General features: G+C 49.2%; 1 protein-coding gene across 1 annotated transcript in view; it reads left to right on the top strand.

The window, feature by feature from the left end:
* The window catches only part of LOC142246720 (uncharacterized), an 84,377-nt gene that overhangs the window by 27,435 nt on the left and 34,614 nt on the right, over positions 1–22,328 (top strand). Inside the window, exon 5 of the mRNA XM_075319775.1 lies at positions 4,910–5,017. Within this exon, the coding sequence (XP_075175890.1) occupies positions 4,910–5,017 (108 nt within the window). The remainder of the gene's footprint in view (positions 1–4,909; positions 5,018–22,328) is intronic.

The raw sequence follows: 22,328 nt of genomic DNA, 5'->3' as shown, positions 1-22,328 counted from the left end.
CACGTGTGTTCTCACAGCTGCGCCGGCAGACTAGAGGACATCGCAATGCTGCAGGGAACGTGGCTAGCTCAACACAGTGCTGCCAGCACAGACAGGAGGAGGAGCGACGCTGCGTGGAACGAGGAAAGGTGAGTGTAAACGTTTATTTATTTTTTGTGTGTGCCGCAGGATGGGGGTATATGAGCAGGATGATGGGGATATATGAGCAGGATAATGGGGTATATGAGCAGGATGATGGGGGTATATGAGCAGGATAATGGGGGGTATATGAGCAGGATGGGGGGTATATGAACAGGATGATGGGGGTATATGAGCAGGATGATGGGGTATATGAGCAGGATGATGGGGGTATATGAGCAGGATGATGGCGTTTATAGCAGGATGGGAGCACATACCAGGATGGCAGTATATAGCAAGATGGGGCTAAACCAGGATGAGGGACATAAATATATACACAAGGCAGGAGGATCATTACCAGGATGGGGTACCTTAGTAGAGAATTTGGGGATATTACCCCCATAATAGTGTCAGCAGCAGATCCTCGCCCCATAACAGTGTGTCATGACCACATTTTTTGCTTAAAATTTTATTTTCCTTCTCTAAAACCAGGGTGCGTCTTATGGTCCGGTGCGTCTTATAGTCCGAAAAATACGGTAGATACACATAGCTCAGCAGTGTGGCACAAGACCGGATTAGATACATTGGCTTAGAAGACAGTGTGATGGTGGGATATGGTGTACTGTGTATCATGTTGTGTAGGTTCGTATTTTATGCTTGGTTCACTGTCCATTATTTGTATTGCTTGTGTGTACATTGTATTGTCTGTAGGTAATCACCCCCTGTAGTGTTCCTGTCCCTCAGTCTGGGGGAAGGGGGCCTGGGATCCACCTAAATTCTCTGCTTACCTGGGGGATTTGTCATTCTGGGTGAGACTTACGAGAGAGAAGAAGCAGGATTGAACCTCTGAGGGAACTCAGAGAGACCTAGACATTTATCCCATTACTGGACTATATTTGTGTTTCTTTACTATTTTTACCTTCTGTATGGGTTATGTTATGGACCATTTGATTTGCTTGGAATAAATGCTCTTTGGATCGTACAGCCATCTCTCGATCTGTTGATTGTGTGATATGGGAGAAGGACCCAGTCACAACTGGTGGCAGCAGTGGGATCAACAGAGCGCAGCCTAATGGAGATCCACCCACAGAGTGAGTACAGAAACTGGACCGCATCCAGTCTAAAGAAGCCTTAAAGGGAACCAAACATCAAGATTTTCGTAAATAAGGTAAAGCCAGTGCAGTACTGGCACTATCAGGCACATTCTCTACACACCATTAGGGGGCAGCTCGGATGTTTAGGCTTTGAAATCCAAGTTTGTGAAGTTTAAAAATTCATCAGTTTTTTGACGGACAGTTGCACCTCTGCAGATAATATCCAGGTGGGTTATGCACATAGTTCCATTATCTCCGATGCCATGTTTCTGAAGCCTGCATTACTAAGTCATTATACTCTTGTGCCTTAGAGGGCATCGCATGCGCCCTTGCTTCTTCAGATCTAGTTGTGACCGCGGGAGCGTGCCCAGTCACAACAGGACTGGAGATCAGCTGATCTTACCGATTAGCTCCAGCAGACGATATCGTGCCGCCCCAGGACACCGGGCCAGCACAGCAGTAATTGGTAAGATCAGTTGTTCTCCAGTCCTGTTGTGACCGCGCGCACTCCCCCGAGCTTTTCTCACCATCAAAGTAAGCACTTACAGGAGTTCGGGCTGGATGGACAGAGAGTCATTGGATTTTTTGACTCTGGGCCATTTCTCACAATAGCTGATCCCGGGTGGTTCGGCCAAAGACGATACATCATGGACCAGGGATTGTTATTGAATTGGCTGGAGGACAAAGGAGGAATATCCAAAGGGCGACTGTAGATCTGGACTTTGGCTTTGTGGTCAAGCAATGTGTGGTTGGGGTGATGAGCGGCCTGCCTGCAGATATTCTCCTAGGAAATGATGTAGGAGATCTACAATGCCGATTTGTGGGTGCAGAAAATACAGTTTGAGTGAAAGAGGACACAAAGGGAAGCTTGTCCTTCCAACCCTACCGCTATACAAGGGACTATCTACAGATTCTACATCCAATACAAGCATGGAAGCCAACACAAGAATGCTGATGGACTGTCCTGACAAGAAGAACCATAGACTATCCACAGCTGAGCAACATGGACTCAAGTGACAATGAATATAGGTATAAAATTATCTGCATAATGAAAATACAAATATATATCTCAAATATAGTTATATAAATATAACCAGCAGACCATGAGGACTATCATATGGACCAAATCGCAAAAACACTGAATTCAAGCAAAGAAGAGAAACAGCGATCATATGGTGAAAAATATAAGATTTTATTCATAGAAAAAGTGACGGGGAGAAAACACGGATTACATCACTGCAAAGACCAGGTGTAAATGCATCATAAATAGTGAAATTAATCATCAGACTGCATACATCACAGTCGGTAATTGACGGTTCACTGAAATGGCCTACAATAAAACTAATATACTTATATTTCCAACATACCCACGGAGATGAAATTAAATCCTTAATATAAGGTATACTTCATGCCAGGAGTCCAACAATGGGACACAAAGATACTAATATTATATTAATTATTATTTAAACCATGCAGGAAGGACACCTAAAAATGCATAGAGAAAGAGTATCTGGAAATATAGATATATTTATAGTACAGATGCACACCCCCTGCAGCAAGGGCAAAATATCTAATTTCCCCTAATACATGATATGCCAGTAGTAGACACCAAAATTCACAATATAACGTCTATAGACTATTAGAAGGTGCCACTACTAAATCTAAAGGCAATCAATAGAAGATGGAAAGAAGTGCATAACATAGTGCCCGAAGCAGCAAGTGGTCATATGCATATAAACACCGCATTACTGCGGGGGAACAAAGTCATGTAAGGTTTTGCGGCAATTTTTCTTTTGTGTAATTTCCCTTCTGTCTAATTTTCTCTTTCCTAATTTTTGTTATCTCCACTCTCTTTTCAGTACATTTCTGCTCTTATATATAATATATATATTGCTTCTTTATATTGTCCTTCTTATTCCCTACTTCAGCTATCTTTATTGTACAGATATTGCCCCACTTCCGTCCTGTTGCTCCTCCTTTCTTGGCCGCACTTCCTGTGCTATTCCTTATACACATTCCATGCCCCACTTCCTGCTGCTCCAGCTTTGTCACTTCCAGTTAGCCCCTTTTACACCCCCTGCCTCATGGTGACACACACTGCCTGAGCAGCACACACACACTGCCGAGCAGCACACACACACACTGCCGAGCAGCACACACACACACTGCCGAGCAGCACACACACACTGCCGAGCAGCACACACACACTGCCGAGCAGCACACACACACTGCCGAGCAGCACACACACACTGCGGAGCAGCACACACACACTGCCGAGCAGCACACACACACTGCCATTCCTCTGAGGTAAGTGCATGATATTTGGGACATGTGGTTTTGATCCTTATCCGTTATTTATTGCAGTCTTTATATACTGATGGTCTCTTTCTGTCTCTACTTGTTCGTTCTATTTCACAAGCTAGCCTCTCTCTCTCTCGATCTATATATATATATACATGCATACACACATACACAGTATATAAACCTGCCTGTGTGTGTGGAATCCTGCCTATATATGTGCATCTGTATATAAGCCAGGATATATGCCTGCAGTTACTATCTCCCATAGGATGTATAATCGCCAGTCTTTGTGTATCGTATGTGATGTATACAGCAGAATATAGTATGGTGCTGGGTATATATAGTATATAATGTAGAGTTGTGTGTGTGTATATAGTGCAGAGATGTTTATATAGTTTGGTCCTGTGTGTACAGTGGTAACTCTCTTAACGAGAATTTCGCTTAACAAACAAAGCTTTCTGTAAATTTGTAACCCGCTTTACGAGAAAGCTTTTGCTGTACGAACGAAATCCTCACCACACACACTTCCGGTTTCGTCCATCCACCGCGCTCTGACCCGCACTTGCACTGTCCACACAAACACACACATGTACGAACACACACACACACAGTACTGTATTATGCTCACCTTACCTTCCGTTCCACCACCGGCCTCATGTTTCTTGTAGTTCCCGGGTACATCGCGGCGAACTACAAGTACCATGGGGCCAGCAGTGGAACGGAAGGTAAGGTGAGCATATAATATCTGTACCTTCCGTTTCATCGCTGGCCTCCTGGGTCCTGTAGTGCGCCGCGCCGCTCTGCTCCAGGTATCGGCATCCATAGCAACGAAGCAGGAACTTCCTGGTTCCTGTCACCGCTTGTCAAAGGCAGCGCGCTGGCCAATCAGAGGCAAGCGGCTCTGCCTTTGACGTCGACGCTCTGGCAGGAAGTTCCGCCCTCGTTGTTATGGTCACCTGATACACGGCCCGCACCGGAGAACAGCAAGTCCCAGGAGACCGGCGATGGAACGGAAGGTAAGGTGATCATAATATGTGCGTGTGCATGCATGCATGTGTGTTTGTGTGAGTTTGTACATGTTTGTGTGAGTTTGTACATGTTTGTGTGAGTTTGTACATGTTTGGAATGATAGAATAGGGGACGAGAATGGGACATTTAACACATTGTGGAACGGATCGTCAGCATTGCAATGATTTCCTATGGGAAACCTTGCTCTGCTGAACGAGTACCTTGATTAACAAGCACAGTCCGAGAACGGATTGTTCTCGTTAAGCAAGGTACCACTGTATTGCAGAATCCACACTACAGTATATATACTGGCACATCTCTACACTATGCAGTATATACACAGCTCCGCAGTATTCTGTCTGTGACTTTAACATTTACTATTTTAATAGTTTTGAAATCCAGGAAAAATCTAAAGAAGATTCATCCTGAAGCCATAATGGAGAAAGGAGAAAGCGATGTGTGGGGAGATGAGCGGTGCAAAGAGGAGGATCCTACAGGTAATCGCTCCGGCGAGGAATAATGACTAGTGATGGCCGAACCCGCAGATACCCAGGATCGGCAGATGCAACCAGGTCAATAGGGACCTAAATCAGGCTCTTTAAAATGGTGGTACAAGAGATAGGGGGATTAGAGCAAGCGCGCTATATTTATCAGTCTCCCACATGGCTGTAACGCTACTTCCGGGGCCGCTCATTATCCTTCATACACGCTATGAAGAAAAAGACATGGATCGCACATCCCAAAAATACAATGATCTAAAGCCGCTAGGCAAAAATTTAAATCGAACATGAGGTTCTTTTGTTACCATTCTGATCAGATTGTATTAAGCCCACTGCCACGTCACGGCAAACCTCTTGAGTGGGTCCCTAACCTGACCCTTTTTGTGCGGCACCGTGCACCAACCACCGCTGCAGCGACAAAGCGCCAACAGGGCGGGCGACCTGGTGCCTCACAGCACCCATGCTGCAAGGCAAAGCCCCCAAGGCTCCAGGCCGCGCCACCCCACTGACACGACACCACCACACCGGCAGCCACCACACAGCACCAACACACAGTGAGAGGAGCTGTACACTCACCTCCCACTGGCTCCCATATGTGGACTGGGAGCAAAAAGAAGGCTGACCCCTCTTGCAGTCTCCTGCTGGTTAAAATCACCTGTGCCAAATGGGGAGAGTGCAGATCCAAGCAAAAAAAAGAAGCCTTGGGGGCTTCGCCTTGCAGCATGGGTGCTGTGAGGCACCAGGTCGCCCGCCCTGTTGGCGCTTTGTCGCTGCAGCGGTGGTTGGTGCACGGTGCCGCACAAAAAAGGGTCAGGTTAGGGACCCACTCAAGAGGTTTGCCGTGACGTGGCAGTGGGCTTAATACAATCTGATCAGAATGGTAACAAAAGAACCTCATGTTCTATTTAATTTTTTGCCTAGCGGCTTTAGATCATTGTATTTTTGGGATGTGCGATCCATGTCTTTTTCTTCATAGCGTGTTTTATTACATTTTATCCCTTTTTTTTTTGCTTGGATCTGCACTCTCCCCATTTGGCACAGGTGATTTTAACCAGCAGGAGACTGCAAGAGGGGTCAGCCTTCTTTTTGCTCCCAGTCCACATATGGGAGCCAGTGGGAGGTGAGTGTACAGCTCCTCTCACTGTGTGCTGGTGCTGTGTGGTGGCTGCCGGTGTGGTGGTGTCGTGTCAGTGGGGCGGCGCGGCCTGGAGCCTTGGGGGCTTCGCCTTGCAGCATGGGTGCTGTGAGGCACCAGGTCGCCCACCCTGTTGGCGCTTTGTCGCTGCAGCGGTGGTTGGTGCACGGTGCCGCACAAAAAGGGTCAGGTTAGGGACCCACTCAAGAGGTTTGCTGTGACGTGGCAGTGGGCTTAATACAATCTGATCAGAATGGTAACAAAAGAACCTCATGTTCTATTTAATTTTTTGCCTAGCGGCTTTAGATCATTGTATTTTTGGGATGTGCGATCCATGTCTTTTTCTTCATAGCGTGCATTATCCTTCATACATATGCACTGCTTCCCTCGCCCACTGGTAGTCCCAGTGTCTGTGATTGGTTGCAGTCAGACTGCGCCCCCCACCCTGTGTGTCTGACTGCTTTCAATCACAGACACTGTGTTAGTGCCTAGATTGGTGTAAAAATAAATAAATTAAATTGGCTTAGGGTCCCCCCATATTAGGATACTTAGCACAGATAAAGCATACGGCTACAGGCTGCAGCACCCAGCTGTGTGCTTATCTTGGCTGTGTAACAAAATAAGAGGGACCACATGCGGCTTTTTGTAATTATCTAAATCAGGCGCTTTTAAAATAGTGTAGAACGTAAAAGAATAGGTGACCCCTAAAGTATAAAGCCAAAATTGTTAATTAGGGGAAAACCCAAAAGTTACCACAGGACCACAAGATAAATGCAAAAGGGAAAAATATTTTATTGAAATAATTTACAAAGATGGTGAAGCCCTAAAACAAGGAAGAGTGGCTGAGATGGAAAATGCCACACAAGGGGAACAGAGTAAAATACACTCCAACCAACCTCCATAGTGACACCCAGTAAAGGGTTAATTACATATAGTAATGCAAATTACAGCAGCATATACATAACCAGAAAAATTGAAAACTTGTCAGCGACTCACAGGTTAAACTGTTTGATTGCACACACTATAGACATTCCACAGAGCTATCCACTCATTAAGTGTGTACAGCAGCAATTAAGCTGGTTAGTAACTGCTGTGATGCTGTGTACGCCTCATAAGCAGACACTTAACACTAACAGACCCCCATAAAACAACACTATTTCAGTGCCAGGCAGCATGCAAAAATAAGGCGATTGTGTACATATGTGTATATATATGTTAGGACCAGGTGGACGGGCAGACCCAGGAGGTGGATCCACTGGGCTGAACACCTCACTGAGGGCAAGGTGCCCGGTAGCCGGAGCACTACAGGTAGCAGGACAGTCCGTGCAGAGGAGTGGAGTGAAGAAGTCCCTGGGACCACGGGGTCTCTGATGGTAGTCCGGGTGACGGAGCTCAGGTTCGGAGGCCGAGATGACGTCAGGCAGAATCCGGAACCAACGGAGCGAGAAGGTGGGTCACCGCAGGGATCGGAGATGGTAGGAACTGACGGGATGGCAGACAGTCACCGTTCGGGTATCGTCAGGACCGGTTGGCGTGGCAGGAGCGACTCTACGAGAGAGATAGGTAAGTAAGGCACAAGACACAAGGATACCTGACTCCTAGCTTAGCAAACACGAAGAACAGGCCCCACCCACTTGGAAAGGATCTCCCTATATACCCTGTACCTGATACTTCAATATCCTGTTGGAGGACACTGGCCCTTTAAGAGAGGGTCAATGACCGCTCGCGCGCCCTAATGCGCATGCACGAGGCCCGGGTGCCAGAAGCCAGAGCAGGGAGCGGTGCACAGGAGGCAGGAGTGCCGGGCTGGATCAGAGTTGCCGCCGGGAGCGGGGACCGGGCTGCCTGGGGACCGCAGGTGATGGGGCATGGAGGCTGTGGAGCGGGGGACGCGTGGCAGGGGAGCCGGTGAGCAAGGCAGGGGAGCCGGGGAGCATGGCAGGGGAGCCGGGGAGCGTGACAATATACAGCCTGTGCAGAATTATTAGGCAAGTTGTATTTTAGAGGATTTTTTTGTATTATTGATCAACAACTATGTTCTCAATCAACCCAAAAGACTCATAAATATCAAAGCGTATGAAAGTTCTGGGAGTTAAGCTTCACTCCATCCTGAACCAGAAAAGGTCCCACAAGTTGATCTTTGATGATACCAGCCCATACCAGTCCCCACCTCCACCTTACTGGCGTCTGAGTCGGAGTGGAGCTCTCTGCCCTTTACTGATCCAGCCTCTGGCCCAACCATCTGGCCCATCAAGAGTCACTCTCATTTCATCAGTCCATAAAACCTTTGAAAAATGAGACTTAAGATATTTCTTGGCCTAGTCTTGACGTTTTATCTTCTGTTTCTTGTTGAAAGGTTGTGGTTTTCAGCCTTCCTTACCTTGGCCATGTTCCTGAGTATGGCACACCTTGTGCTTTTTGATACTCCAGTAACGTTGCAACTGTGAAATATGGCCAAACTTGTGGCAAATGGCATCTTGGCAGCTTCACGCTTGATTTTCCCCAATTCATGGGCAGTTACTTTGTACCTTTTTTGCCCAACACGCTTCTTACGAACCTGTTGGCTATTTGCTATGAAACGCTTGATTGTTCTGTGATCACGCTTCAAAAGTTTGGCAATTTCAAGACTGCTGCATCTCTCTGCAAGACAAAACAATCACTGATCTCGGGAGACCAGCCAGAGAAAACACTGCCGGCAGCCAACGATGGCGCTCAATACAGTGAAATCCTATGTGCATTGCCCCCTGGGAAATATGCAAATCAAAAAAGTTTGCGGAGCCTCTGTTAGGAGTCTCAACACAGAAACCTGGCCAGAATCCTACTCCAAACTGATGAGGGGCAATACCCCGAAACAGCTGTCTGTGGATGGATACCTGGCCTTGGTATTTCCCTTGTTATATGATTAAACTTGTCAAAGAGTTGAATATTGACTAAAAGGGCCACTTTATGAGGTGTTGCTAGGAGGCGACTTTAACTTTGCTTTAAATCCCACAATGGACGTGTCGACGGGGAGGAGCGCCATACCTCTGTGTCAGGTTTCCGGGTTTTCCAGTCCTCTTTTGAAAGAGCTTGCCCTCGGTTAACATGGAGTTTTATGTTCTGTTGCCCTACTTCCTGTCCAGCTGCTTAAAAGGCCGCCTCTAAGCCTAGTCCAGTGCCTGAGTATACTGCTTGCTGTGTGCTCCTGCTTTGCTGCTGCTGCTACTTCTTGATTACCTTTGGATCCTCCTGAAAATCTACCGACCGACTCTGGACCATACCCGGTTTCTTCAAACTGTGCCCGGACTCCGTCTGCCGTCGTTGGTCAGCACGTCTGCCCGGTTTCTTCCGGTTCATAACCATTCTGGACTTTCATCCCGTACGGACACTTCTGGACTTTACCGCTTGCCCCTTGTGTCCCGGCTGCGGCGCATTTAGGTCTTCCGGGGTTGATTGCCGGACAGTCCCTGTATAGGGGTTCGCTCTGGTGGTCTCCCTGGGGGAGTCCGGTGCGTGGCCCCGGGAATCCCCTTCGCTCCGTTTCGGAAAGGTATTTTCATGTTTGTTATACTGTGTATTTCCGTTGTGTATCTACCGTGGTTACATATTATAAACATCTTGTACCACAAACTCGTCTCTGGCTGTCATTGCCCTAACGCTATCGAAATCCTCAAAACATACAATAGTATTACATTATACTCAGGCCATAAGAGGATTTCGCTGGGGCAATGACTGAGACACGAGTAGATCAGCTCTTTTCTATGATTAACTCCTTGCAGCAGGAGATGGAGGTGGTGCAGACTAAACTTAGAGATGTGGAGACACAGCTGGGCCATGATCACCAGGTACTGGGTCCGGCTATACAGGATTTGCAAGTCAGAGTGGAGGCTCAGGAAGCCGGCCCCACTACGTCCGTATCAGCTGCCGGTATGCCTAGGTTACCCCCATTCCGTTTCAATGGTGACCGTAGTCAGTTTCGTGGATTTGTGAACCAATGTATACTGTTTTTTGATGTACATGCTGATTATTACCGTTCTGACCGGTCCAAAGTGTTATGTATAATTATGTTATTAACCTCACGAGCACTGGCTTGGGCTAATCCTATGATAGAGAACCGGGACATCCGTTTAAATCACCTGGAGGACTTTCTGACCGCAATGGCGCAGATGTTTGATGATCCGAATCGCCGTGCTACTGCTGAATCGGCTCTCCTTTCCTTACGTCAGGGAAAGCGTTCTGTCGTTGAATACGCCACTGAATTTAAGATGTTAGTGGTAGACACCGACTGGGGAAACAATGCATTATTGTCTGTTTTCAGAAAGGGTTTGTCCGGTACCATCAAAGACGAGTTAGCTCGTTCCGAATCTCCAGGGGATTTTGAACTGTTTCTCCAGCACTGTGTGCGTATTGATACCCGCTTGACGGAACGTAGACAGGAAAAATGGGCAGCTGTAAACCGTGTAAACAACTTTGCATTTCCTTCCAGAGAACCCGCTCTCAGGACGCCACGGGAGGCCGAGGACGTTCCTATGCAAGTGGACTCTCTGCAAAAGCGAGAGACCAATGAACGTCGCGAACACCGGCTCCGTGAGCGTTTGTGTTTCTATTGCGGTCAATCGGACCATTTCTTGATCGACTGCCCGAAACGTCCGAATCGCCCAAATAAGGTATTGGCAGCCATGGCAGAGTGTGACAACACGGACGCAGAGTCCAATATCTCTGAGGCAGGCGGACACTTGGATGCGGTATTTCCCTTGACTGTAATGTCAACCTCACCGAAGGACTCAGAAGGGAAATATACCCATTGCTCGCTCCCCATTCAGATCCGGTGGGAGGGACAGCTAATACCTACCTGTGCAATGATAGATTCTGGGGCAGGGGGAAATTTCATGGACTCCTCTTTTGCCAGGAAACACGGTATCCGGACTCAGCAAAGATCCTCACCGGTTACCATGGAGACGGTTGACGGATCTCCGTTAATCTCTGGACCAGTTGATCGGGAAACCGTACCGCTAGAATGCGTCATGAAGCCAGGTCAGCAGGAGACCCTTGTTTTCACGTTAATTTCTTCTCCTCATTTTCCGATTATTCTAGGTATTCCGTGGCTACGGTCTACAAATCCGGTCATCGATTGGGAAACTAAGGAAATATCCTTCCCACCGCAGAGTATTCCGACCATTAGTCCAACTGTTCCGGTTCCAGTAACACCGAATGCGGAGGGCACTGTACAGGTACCTGTTCTACCCCCGGTGTATAATGACTTTGCGGATATATGCGACAAAAGAAAAGCCGATCGGCTTCCCCCGCATAGACCGTATGATTGCCCCATAGACTTACTCCCAGGGGCGGAGATCCCGTTTGGTCATGTCTACCCGTTGGCGGCACCTGAGCTAGAAGCACTAAAAGAATACATTGATGAAAGTCTAGCTAAGGGATTTATTCGTCCGTCTACCTCACCAGCAGGGGCACCCATCTTTTTCGTGAAAAAGAAAGAGGGGACTCTGAGACCCTGTATTGACTACCGGGAACTGAATAAAATAACTATCCGGAACCGGTATCCGTTACCGTTGATTCCTGAGCTATTGGAGAGGGTCCAACAGGCAAAAATATTCACCAAATTGGATCTCCGTGGGGCATACAATCTACTCCGCATACGTCCCGGAGACGAGTGGAAGACCGCGTTCCGATGTCGGTATGGACATTTTGAGTACCTAGTGATGCCTTTTGGACTTTGTAACGCTCCCGCGACTTTCCAACATCTAGTTAACGATATTTTTAGGGATATCATGGACCAATTCATGGTGATTTATCTGGACGATATCCTAATCTTTTCTGATTCCCTACAGGAACACCAGAAACACGTCAAGACCGTACTTACCCGGCTGAGGGAAAACCACCTGTACATCAAACTGGAGAAATGCGAATTCCATTGCTCACAAATACAATTCTTAGGTTATGTCATCTCTCCTCAGGGACTGAACATGGAGTCTGGCAAGATACAAGCAATTCTAGACTGGCCGGAACCGGGGAACATCAAGGAGGTACAACGCTTTGTCGGTTTTGCCAACTTTTACCGACGTTTTATCCGTAATTTTTCAGAGATCGTTCGTCCCATCACTCTGTTAACCAAGAAAGGACAGAAGTTTGTGTGGTCCGCCCAGGCCCAGGAAGCTTTCCATCGTCTCAAGGTTTGTTTTACCTCAGCGCCTATATTGGTACATCCGAATCCCGCACTTCCCTTTATCGTGGAAGTCGACGCTTCCGACTACGCATTAGGGGCCATCCTTTCTCAAAGGACTGGGGACAAGAGTCTCTTACATCCGTGTGCTTTCTTTTCCCGCCGGTTGTCCCCTGCAGAAAGGAACTATGACATTGCGGACAAGGAATTGTTAGCGATTATTTCCGCTTTCAAGGAATGGAGACACCACTTACAGGGAGCCGCGCAGCAAGTGATAGTACTCACAGATCATCGTAATCTGGAATTTCTTAAGTCTGCCAGGTGCCTGTCTCCACGGCAAGCCCGTTGGAGCCTATTCCTTAACCAGTTCAATTTTGTCGTTACATACCGTCCAGGTTCACGTAATGGGAAAGCCGATGCCTTATCCCGAATCCACGCCGTGGACTCCGTGCCTGGAACCCCGTCTCAGACCGTGTTATCGGATGCCAATTTCGTTGGAGTAATCCAGGACCAGGACTTGTGGAAGGACATCAAGCTGGCCTATGATTGTGACGTATTTCTTGCTGCCCCCCCGAATGATGTAACTCTTGTTCTTCGGAATGGTGTGTGGTTGAGAGAGCGACGTATTTATGTCCCGGAGGCCGTAAGACTTCGGGTTCTCAAGTTGGTCCATGACTCCGTGTTGGCTGGTCATAGGGGGGTACAGAAGACGCAGGAATTTCTGAACCGTTTTTTCTGGTGGCCTACCTGTTTAAAGGATGTAAAGGACTATGTCCACTCATGTGTGGTTTGTGCCCGGTGCAAGGTCCCTCGTGTGGCTCCTACAGGACTCCTCCAACCGTTACCCGTGCCATCTCGCCCTTGGGGGTCTATCTCAATGGATTTTATTGTGGAGTTGCCCGTCTCAGACGGTCACAATACCATTTTAGTGGTGGTGGATCGGTTGACTAAAGCTGCTCACTTTATTCCGTGTGCCGGTCTTCCCTCAGCCGCAGAGACAGTGGATCTGGTTATCCAGAACGTATTCCGATTGCATGGGGTACCAGACGAGATCATCTCTGACCGGGGCGTGCAGTTCACGTCTAGGTTCTGGAAGGGGTTTTGTACGGCACTCCAGATTGATGTCTGTTTGTCTTCTGCATACCATCCTCAGACAAATGGGCAAACCGAACGGACCAACCAAACCCTGGAACAATACCTTCGCTGTTATGTCAGCCATCTGCAGGACGATTGGTTGAAGATGCTTCCGTTGGCGGAGTTCTCGTATAACAACACTCAGAGCAGCTCCACTAAGGTAACGCCCTTCTTTGCTAACTTGGGTTACCATCCGACTATTTTGCCTAGGTCACCGGTTGCGGTCTCAGTGCCTGCGGTGGAGGACAGATTGACAGAGCTACGACAAAATCTGGAGGTTCTGAAGGACACTGTGGCTACAGCTCAGGAGCGTTACAAGAGGTCGGCTGACACTCACCGGAAACCGGCACCCATGTATAAGGTAGGGGACTCTGTATGGTTGTCCACCAAGAACCTGAGATTGGGTGTCCCTTCGCAGAAGCTGGGACAAAAATTCATCGGTCCGTTTAAGATCACCGGGATCGTGAGCCCTGTGGCCTGTCAGCTGCGGTTACCGCACCATCTAAAGGTACACCCGGTCTTTCATGTTTCTCTCTTCAAATCCGTCTCTCCCAATACGTTTCATGGTCGTGTCGTGCCTCCTCCTCCGCCTGTGATGGTCGACGGCGAGGAGCAGTTCGTGGTTGAGGACATTATTGACTCCCGGCTCCATCGTCGTCGGCTTCAGTATCTGGTACGTTGGCAGGGGTACGCCCCCGAGGACGATTCCTGGGAACCGGTGGGTAACATTCGAGCACCCCGGAAGATCGCTCAGTTTCATCGACGGTACCCGGACAAGCCGGGCCCTGACCCGTCCTGAGGCCGTTTCTGGGGGGGGGAGTAATGTCAGGTTTCCGGGTTTTCCAGTCCTCTTTTGAAAGAGCTTGCCCTCGGTTAACATGGAGTTTTATGTTCTGTTGCCCTACTTCCTGTCCAGCTGCTTAAAAGGCCGCCTCTAAGCCTAGTCCAGTGCCTGAGTATACTGCTTGCTGTGTGCTCCTGCTTTGCTGCTGCTGCTACTTCTTGATTACCTTTGGATCCTCCTGAAAATCTACCGACCGACTCTGGACCATACCCGGTTTCTTCAAACTGTGCCCGGACTCCGTCTGCCGTCGTTGGTCAGCACGTCTGCCCGGTTTCTTCCGGTTCATAACCATTCTGGACTTTCATCCCGTACGGACACTTCTGGACTTTACCGCTTGCCCCTTGTGTCCCGGCTGCGGCGCATTTAGGCCTTCCGGGGTTGATTGCCGGACAGTCCCTGTATAGGGGTTCGCTCTGGTGGTCTCCCTGGGGGAGTCCGGTGCGTGGCCCCGGGAATCCCCTTCGCTCCGTTTCGGAAAGGTATTTTCATGTGTTTGTTATACTGTGTATTTCCGTTGTGTATCTACCGTGGTTACATATTATAAACATCTTGTACCACAAACTCGTCTCTGGCTGTCATTGCCCTAACGCTATCGAAATCCTCAAAACATACAATAGTATTACACTCTGAGACGATTGAATGCCCTGAAACGTGAGTTAGCCAATCTCCACTTGGTTGATGCTTGGAGAATTATGCACCCCACAGACAGGGACTATACATTTTTCTCCAATCCCCACCAGACTTACAGTCGCACCGATTTTATCCTAGTCAACCAGAGAGTTCTTTCGTGGCACCCGATTGCTACCATAGGGAATGTGGTCTGGTCTGATCATGCCCCAGTATTCTTGGAAATTTCTCCGCCGGATTATCCAAACCGATCATGGACGTGGAGGCTTAACGACTCCTTATTGAGAGACGAACAATGTGTAACAGACTTAAGGGAGTCTATAGAATTCTTCATAGCCACCCACGCAGCGGACTCCACACCCCTACTGTTTCAGTGGGAGGCATTTAAATGTGTGATAAGGGGGACCCTAATAAAGCATGGGACACGGATCAAAAAAGAGAGAGCCCAGGAGGTAGCCCAGCTTCTCCAAAAGATCACTACACTAGAGACAACACACAAATCTAATCCCTCCCCGGATGTACTAGCCAACCTCACAACAGCAAGAGATAAATTAAAGAAGCTTTTGGATTGTAGGCTTCTTAGGTTGCACAATCAATTTAAAAGACTACTATACAGCCACTCAGACAAAAGCGGGCGACAACTCTCACGCCTATTACACCCTCGTAACCAAGCCTTGCATGTTACTAAAATAAAGACCCAGGGAAACATAGACACGCAAGACCCCGTAAAAATCTTAAACCATTTTAAAGAATATTATACAGATCTATACAATATTCGAGGTAAATTCTCCGAAATGGCTCCGCGGGATCTACAGACCCGAATGGATTCATACATTACAGAGACAGCCCTACCCACATTAGACCAGGAAGACGCCAGGGGTTTGAACGCGGCATTTGGAGAGGCGGAGGTGGCCAGGGCACTAGAAGACTCTCCAAGCGGCAAAAGCCCGGGACCAGACGGGTTCTCCCCCGCGTTTTATAAACTTTTCAAAACTCAAATTACTCCATTCCTCACAAAAGTATATATACTCAGTATCCGAGTCGTCCCCATTTACTCCACAATCACTAGAAGCCCATATCACGGTCTTACCTAAACCCGGAAAAGATCAAACACTGGTGGCCAACTACCACCCGATCTCACTAATAAATATTGACGTACAAGTCTTCGCGAAAGTATTGGCTAACCGGTTGGCGCCTCTATTGCCATCCATAATACACACAGATCAGGTTGGGTTCGTGCAGGGTAGGGAGGCCCGAGACAATGTGAACAAGACAATACACCTAATAGCCAGAGCGATGTCGAGAGGAGAGCCCCTAGGGCTTCTTTCAATAGACGCAGAAAAGGCTTTCGACCGGGTACACTGGGGATTCATGAACTCAGCATTAAAGCAGATTGGTATAGGCCCGAACTTTGTGAGCAAGATAATGGCATTATACTCCAGACCATCGGCCAGAGTCAGGGTTAACGGGGCCCTCTCTGACCCGGTGGAAATTAGAAACGGTACCCGCCAGGGATGCCCTCTATCCCCTCTCTTATATATCATTGTTATGGAGCACCTTGCGGTATCCATTAGACAGAACCCCAGTGTACACGGTCTGAACCTCGGAGATAGGGAATTTAAGACAGCTATGTATGCGGATGATCTCCTGCTCTACACGTCCCAACCTCTGATCACCTTCCCTTCCCTATTAAAAGAATTCGAGCGATTCGGAAATCTGAGCAATTTTAAAATAAACTACTCCAAAACAGAGGCATTAAACATCTCCCTTAAAACAGAAGAAGTTTCCATATCAAAAGAAAAATTCCTGTTTCGATGGCAGACATCTTCAATAAAATATCTAGGGGTATCGATTCCATCCAATTTGGGGATGCTTTATTCCTTAAACTACCAACCCTTGTTAAATAGAACTCTAAAGGACATGGAAGAATACAACAAACAGCCCCTTTCGTGGTTCGGGCGCATAAACGCTTTTAAAATGGATATATTACGATTCCTCTATATTTTTCAGACAATACCTATAAACCCCTCTCCGGCCTTCTTCAAGACACTGAGGTCCGCATTGGTACGCTTCGTATGGAAAGGGGAAAAAACAAGGATTAGCTATCAGACTTTGACCAGGCCCAAACAGAGGGGGGGGGGGGGCCGGTTTGCCGGACTTGCGTGCCTATCATCGTGCTGCTCTAGTGGCCAGACTGGTAGACTGGCGATTCCACTGAGAGACCAAGCAGTGGGTGACTTTGGAACAGCTTTATACCCCGGTTCCACTTGGTTCACTTCCCTGGCTGATGCCAAAAGAAATAGAGGACACAAGGAGGCAGGTGGAGCCAAACGGAATATTGCTCAAAGCGACATTAGAGGCATGGGAGGCCATAAAGATGAAAGGTGGCCTGATTAGCTCGCCCACTCCCCTGGCGCCTTTGTTCGGCAATCCAGGCTTCCCCCCAGGGTAAACGGCAGAGAGATTTCTTGGATGGCAAAGGAGATCAGACATCAGACTGGGGCAGATCCTACAGGACAATGACTTGCCCTCTTTTGTAGACCTACAGGCTGCATTCCCAGGGAGACGATTGAGGTGGCTCGAATATATCCAACTTCGCTCCTTTGTGAAATCCTGGCTGAAAGGGGGGCGGCCCCCCTCCCCGGACACGCCCACCCAGTTTGAACGTATATTTTTGCGGGGTTCGCCTCCGTCACACCAGATCTCCCTCATTAGCGGCATGATGAACAGAAACCTTCACTCTGGGGATCCTAGCCATATTAGAAGATGGGAAGCGGAATTAGGCTTCAACCTCTCCGATGATGAAAAACAAAAAGCGTACGTGTTTTCCCACAAGATCTCAGTAGCATGCAATGCCCAGGAAAAGAGTTACAAGTTATTGGCAAGCTGGTACCAATGTCCGGCTAACCTGCATAGAGCCTTCCCCTCGGTGGCAGAGGGGTGCTGGCGCTGTGGCTTGGGTAGTGGCACGTTATCACACATTTGGTGTGGATGTAACAGAATATCCAATTTCTGGATTCAGGTTTTTACAATCTACAACCAAATGACAGGAGAACACATAGCTCCCTCCATAAAGATTGCTCTTCTTTCTATTCTACCCGGCTCATTGGGGCGTCAAAAGAAGTGCCTTTTGCGGTTCTTTTTGATTGCGGCCAGAGCAGTCATCCCAAGACACTGGAGGTCCACAGTGACCCCTGGAATGGGGGAATGGCAAGCGGAGCTATCTCATTTGTGCCATATGGAGGAACTTTCATCTTGGGTTACGGGCACCAACGAGAAGTTTATCAGACTCTGGCAGCCGTGGATCATGTTCAAGGAGTCCCCTGCCTTCCGGGATCTGTTCCAGTGACAGCGCACTTATAACTCCCCTTTTACCTCCCTCCCTAGTCCCCTTGGGAATGTTTTCCCCACCCCTCCTTTCTCTCTACTCTGCTATTTTCTCTTTTTTATCTCTACTCTGCTATTGACACACACTCTAACATAGCCGCTTTCTAGTATGGTATAACATATAGATCGATGGGCTTAGCTATGCAAATGCAGAAATAAAACTACTGCAACATGTAAATACGAAACTGTCACAAGGGTCTGGGAGACCAAGAGATAGAGCAGATAAACTAGCAAACCCTAAATAAAAGTATATATTGGTCTGAAAGTGTATTATGAGGGCTATATATGTACCAAGGGCAGTGGCACACCTAGGCAAACTGTAGTGGCAAATCCTCTCTTCTCTTTTCTGTATGCATGTTATATATTCTTCTCTTGAAAAATTTCAATAAAAACGGATTGGTTAAAAAAGGGCCACTTAATATGGTGGTTATGGTGGTCTCCTAAAAAAAGCCACTCCTTGGCTAGGTCCTTCCCGGAGGGATATCTGGCTGGTTTCTGCATCTCTCTGCAAGACATCTCACAATTTTGGACTTTTCAGAGCCCGTCAAATCTCTCTTCTGACCCATTTTGCCAAAGGAAAGGAAGTTGCCTAATAATTAAGCACACCTTATATAGAGTGTTGATGTCATTACACCGCACCCCTCCTCATTACAGAGACGCTCATCACCTGATTTACTAAATTGGTAGTTGGCTCTGAAGCCTATACAGCTTGGAGTAGGACAACAGGTATAAAAAGTATCATGTGATCAAAATACTCATTTGCCTAAAAATTCTGCACACAGTGTGTGTGTGTGTGTGTGTGTGTGTGTGTATATATACACCGTATTTTTCGGACCATAAGACGCACTTTTTTTCCTCCAAATTTGGGAGGAAAGTGTGGGGTGCGTCTTATGGTCTGAAGCTGCGGGGAGGGAGCTGTGGGGGAGTCAGCGCTATGCAGTGGGATCACAGGAGGCAGGGAGGGTTGCAGCTACAGGAAGCCGGCGCTGGAGAAACCACGTGAGCCCGCTGCTTAAAGTAAGTGAATATTCATTAGCTGTTCCCCGCCCACCTCTCTCTGCAGTCAGCGGGTGTGAGGAGCAGCTAATGAATACTTGTTTAATGTAAAGAGCGGTCACACGTGGGTTCTCCAGCCCCCGGCTTCCTGCAGCGGCTGGGGAGACTGTGTCCGCTGTTTAGGAGGCAGGATCAGGGTGCCGCTGCAGTCATATCTGGCCCGGAAGAAGTGCAGATCACTGCAGTGTCCGGGCCAGAGCACGGCATACCATCACAGCACAGCCGCAGTCTCTGTGCTGCGGGCTCAAATTACTTTCACTTTGCTCCTGCTGCCTCTGCACTAGAAACAGTCTCCCATAGCTGACAAGGACCTACAGTGATGTAATGCAGAGGGGTGGCCAGAACAGCTCAGAACAGCACAGTGCCCGCCTCTCCATTACATCACTGCAGGTCCTTGAGATATGTGAGACTGTGTTTGTAATGCCAGGACCAAACTGAAGCATGGTGAGCATCACAACAGTAAAAGTAAGGCAATAAATAATATAGTATAGGCATTACTGTACACCTGTGTCACGCTCCCCGGGTCCTCACCCCCGCTCCCCGGCTCACCTGCCACGCTCCCCGCTCTCCAGCCTCCGGTGCCCGTCCTTCCCAGGCCCCCTGGTGCCCGATTCCGGCGCCCGACGGCTTCCCAGGACCTGGCCGGCTCCCCTGCGTCCTCCTCTCAGCCTCCTTCCCTGGCTTCTGGCACCCGGGCGGCGCGCATGCGCATTAGGGCGCGCGCGCGGTCACTGACCCTTTCTTAAAGGGCCAGCGTCCATTAACAGGAAATGAGGTTGAACAGGTACAGGGTATAAAGGGGGTTATTGTCCAAGGGGGCGGGGCCTGATCTTCGTGTTTTCCAAGCTAGGAGTCAGGTCTCCTTGTATCTTCTTGCCATACTCACGTATCTCTCTTCTAGAGCTGATCCTGCCTCGCCATCCGGTCCTGCTGAATCCGGAACCCCGCACGCTGTCCGTCTGCCATCTGACAGTCCGTACCATCTCGGATCCCTGCGGTGACCCGTCATCTTGCTCCAAAAGGTTCCGGACCCCGCCTGACATCATCTCGGCTTCCGAACCTGAGCTACGTCACCCGGACTATCATCCGTGACTCCGTGGTCCCAGGGACTTCTTCGTTACGCTCTCTTGCACGGACTGTTCTACTGCCCATACTGCTTCAGCTACCGGACTCCTTACCACCATCTTAGAGTTCGGCCCAGTGGATCCACCTCCTGGGTCTGCCCGACCGCCTGGCCCTGACAGTAAGATCAGGCCATGGATCCCGCTGCAGCACTAGCGGCCTTGCAAGAGGAACTCCAACGCCAGCGTGAAGTCCAGACCCGCATGCTGAACTTTATGACTTCCGTGGACACCCGCCTGACCACGCTACAAGCGGCAGTCACGTCTTCAACATCCCAAGCCGCCACTAGTCAAGCCACGTCCCCCGCTCCCGTGGCTGTCTCTTCGGATGCTTCCAGACTGCGTTTGGCCTCACCACCCCGGTACGCCGGAGATCCCAAGACCTGCAGGGGGTTTATAAACCAATGCTCCCTCCATTTCACGCAGCTGCCACATCTGTTTGCCTCCGACCAAGCCAAGGTCGCCTTCATCATGTCTCACCTGGAGGGCGAGGCACTGGCGTGGATGAACCCGTTGTGGGAGAAGGAGGATCCTATGACCAAGGTTCTTCAAGAGTTCCTGCAGGCCTTTCGCAGCACCTTTGACGAGCCGGGACGCGCCTCTGCGTCTGCTTCATCCCTTCTCCGATTACGTCAAGGAACACTGACGGTGGGCCAATACGCCATCCGTTTCCGCACTTTGGCTTCAGAACTCGGGTGGAATAATGAGGCCCTAACAGCCGCCTTCTGGGAAGGACTCTCGAGTCGCATCAAAGATGAGTTGGCGGGTCGTGACGTGCCCTCCACCCTAGATGCCCTGATTGCCCTAGCAACTCGAGTGGACATTCGTTTTCAGGAGCGCTCCAAAGAGCTGTCTCGTGAGAGACGTCCGGTACGGCATTCCTCCCCTCCACAGAAGCCCTCCGTACCTCAGTCATCAACAGCTGGGATTCCCGTCCACGAGCCCATGCAGATCGACCGAGTACGACAGTCTGAACAACGTCGAGCAGAGCGGCTCGCCAAGGGTCTCTGCTTTTACTGCGGAGAGGGAACACACCTCCTACGCTCCTGTCCAGAAAGGCCGGGAAACTCCAAAGCCTAGGGTTGGTAGGAGAGGCCACCCTAGGTGCTGGGACTCTCTCAGACCCGGTTATGTGGACTGTGCAAGTGTCAACGGGAGAGACGCGGTTTACGGCTGAGGCATACCTCGACTCTGGAGCAGCAGGCAATTTCATCCAGCAGGCCACTGTGGACAAGTACCAGCTGCCTGTTACTCTACTCGAGAAGCCCCTAGTGATTGCCTCGGTGGATGGGAGACCCCTATCTGATACCATCTCCTGGGTCACCAGACCGGTCGAACTGCGTATCGGTGCCCTGCACACCGAGAACATCGCTCTCTACGTCCTTCCACACATGTCCCATCAAATCCTGCTGGGACTTCCCTGGTTGCGGACACACGAACCATCAGTCAGCTGGGGTACTGGCGAAATCACCCGATGGGGTCCTGCTTGTCATGAGAAGTGTCTGAAGTCCATACAACCTATCCGACGACCTCCGGTTCCAGAGAACCTACCGGAACTGTCCTCGGCCTATTGGTCCTTCGCAGACGTCTTTGACAAGAAGGAGTCTGAGGTACTTCCGCCACACCGTCCCTACGATTGTGCCATCGACCTGCTCCCAGGAACAACACCACCTCGAGGACGGATATATCCGTTGTCTCCAGCCGAAACCAGGGCCATGTCTACCTACATCACAGAGAGCCTGGCAAAGGGATTCATCCGGAGATCCTCCTCTCCTGCGGGAGCAGGCTTCTTCTTCGTTAAGAAGAAAGAGGGTGACCTACGCCCATGCATCGACTACCGGGGTCTG

Source organism: Anomaloglossus baeobatrachus, chromosome 7 (genome assembly GCF_048569485.1).
Source record: "Anomaloglossus baeobatrachus isolate aAnoBae1 chromosome 7, aAnoBae1.hap1, whole genome shotgun sequence".
Lineage (NCBI taxonomy): Eukaryota > Metazoa > Chordata > Amphibia > Anura > Aromobatidae > Anomaloglossus > Anomaloglossus baeobatrachus.
Note: the sequence above shows the minus strand (reverse complement) of the source record. Positions and strands in the feature narration are given on the sequence as shown.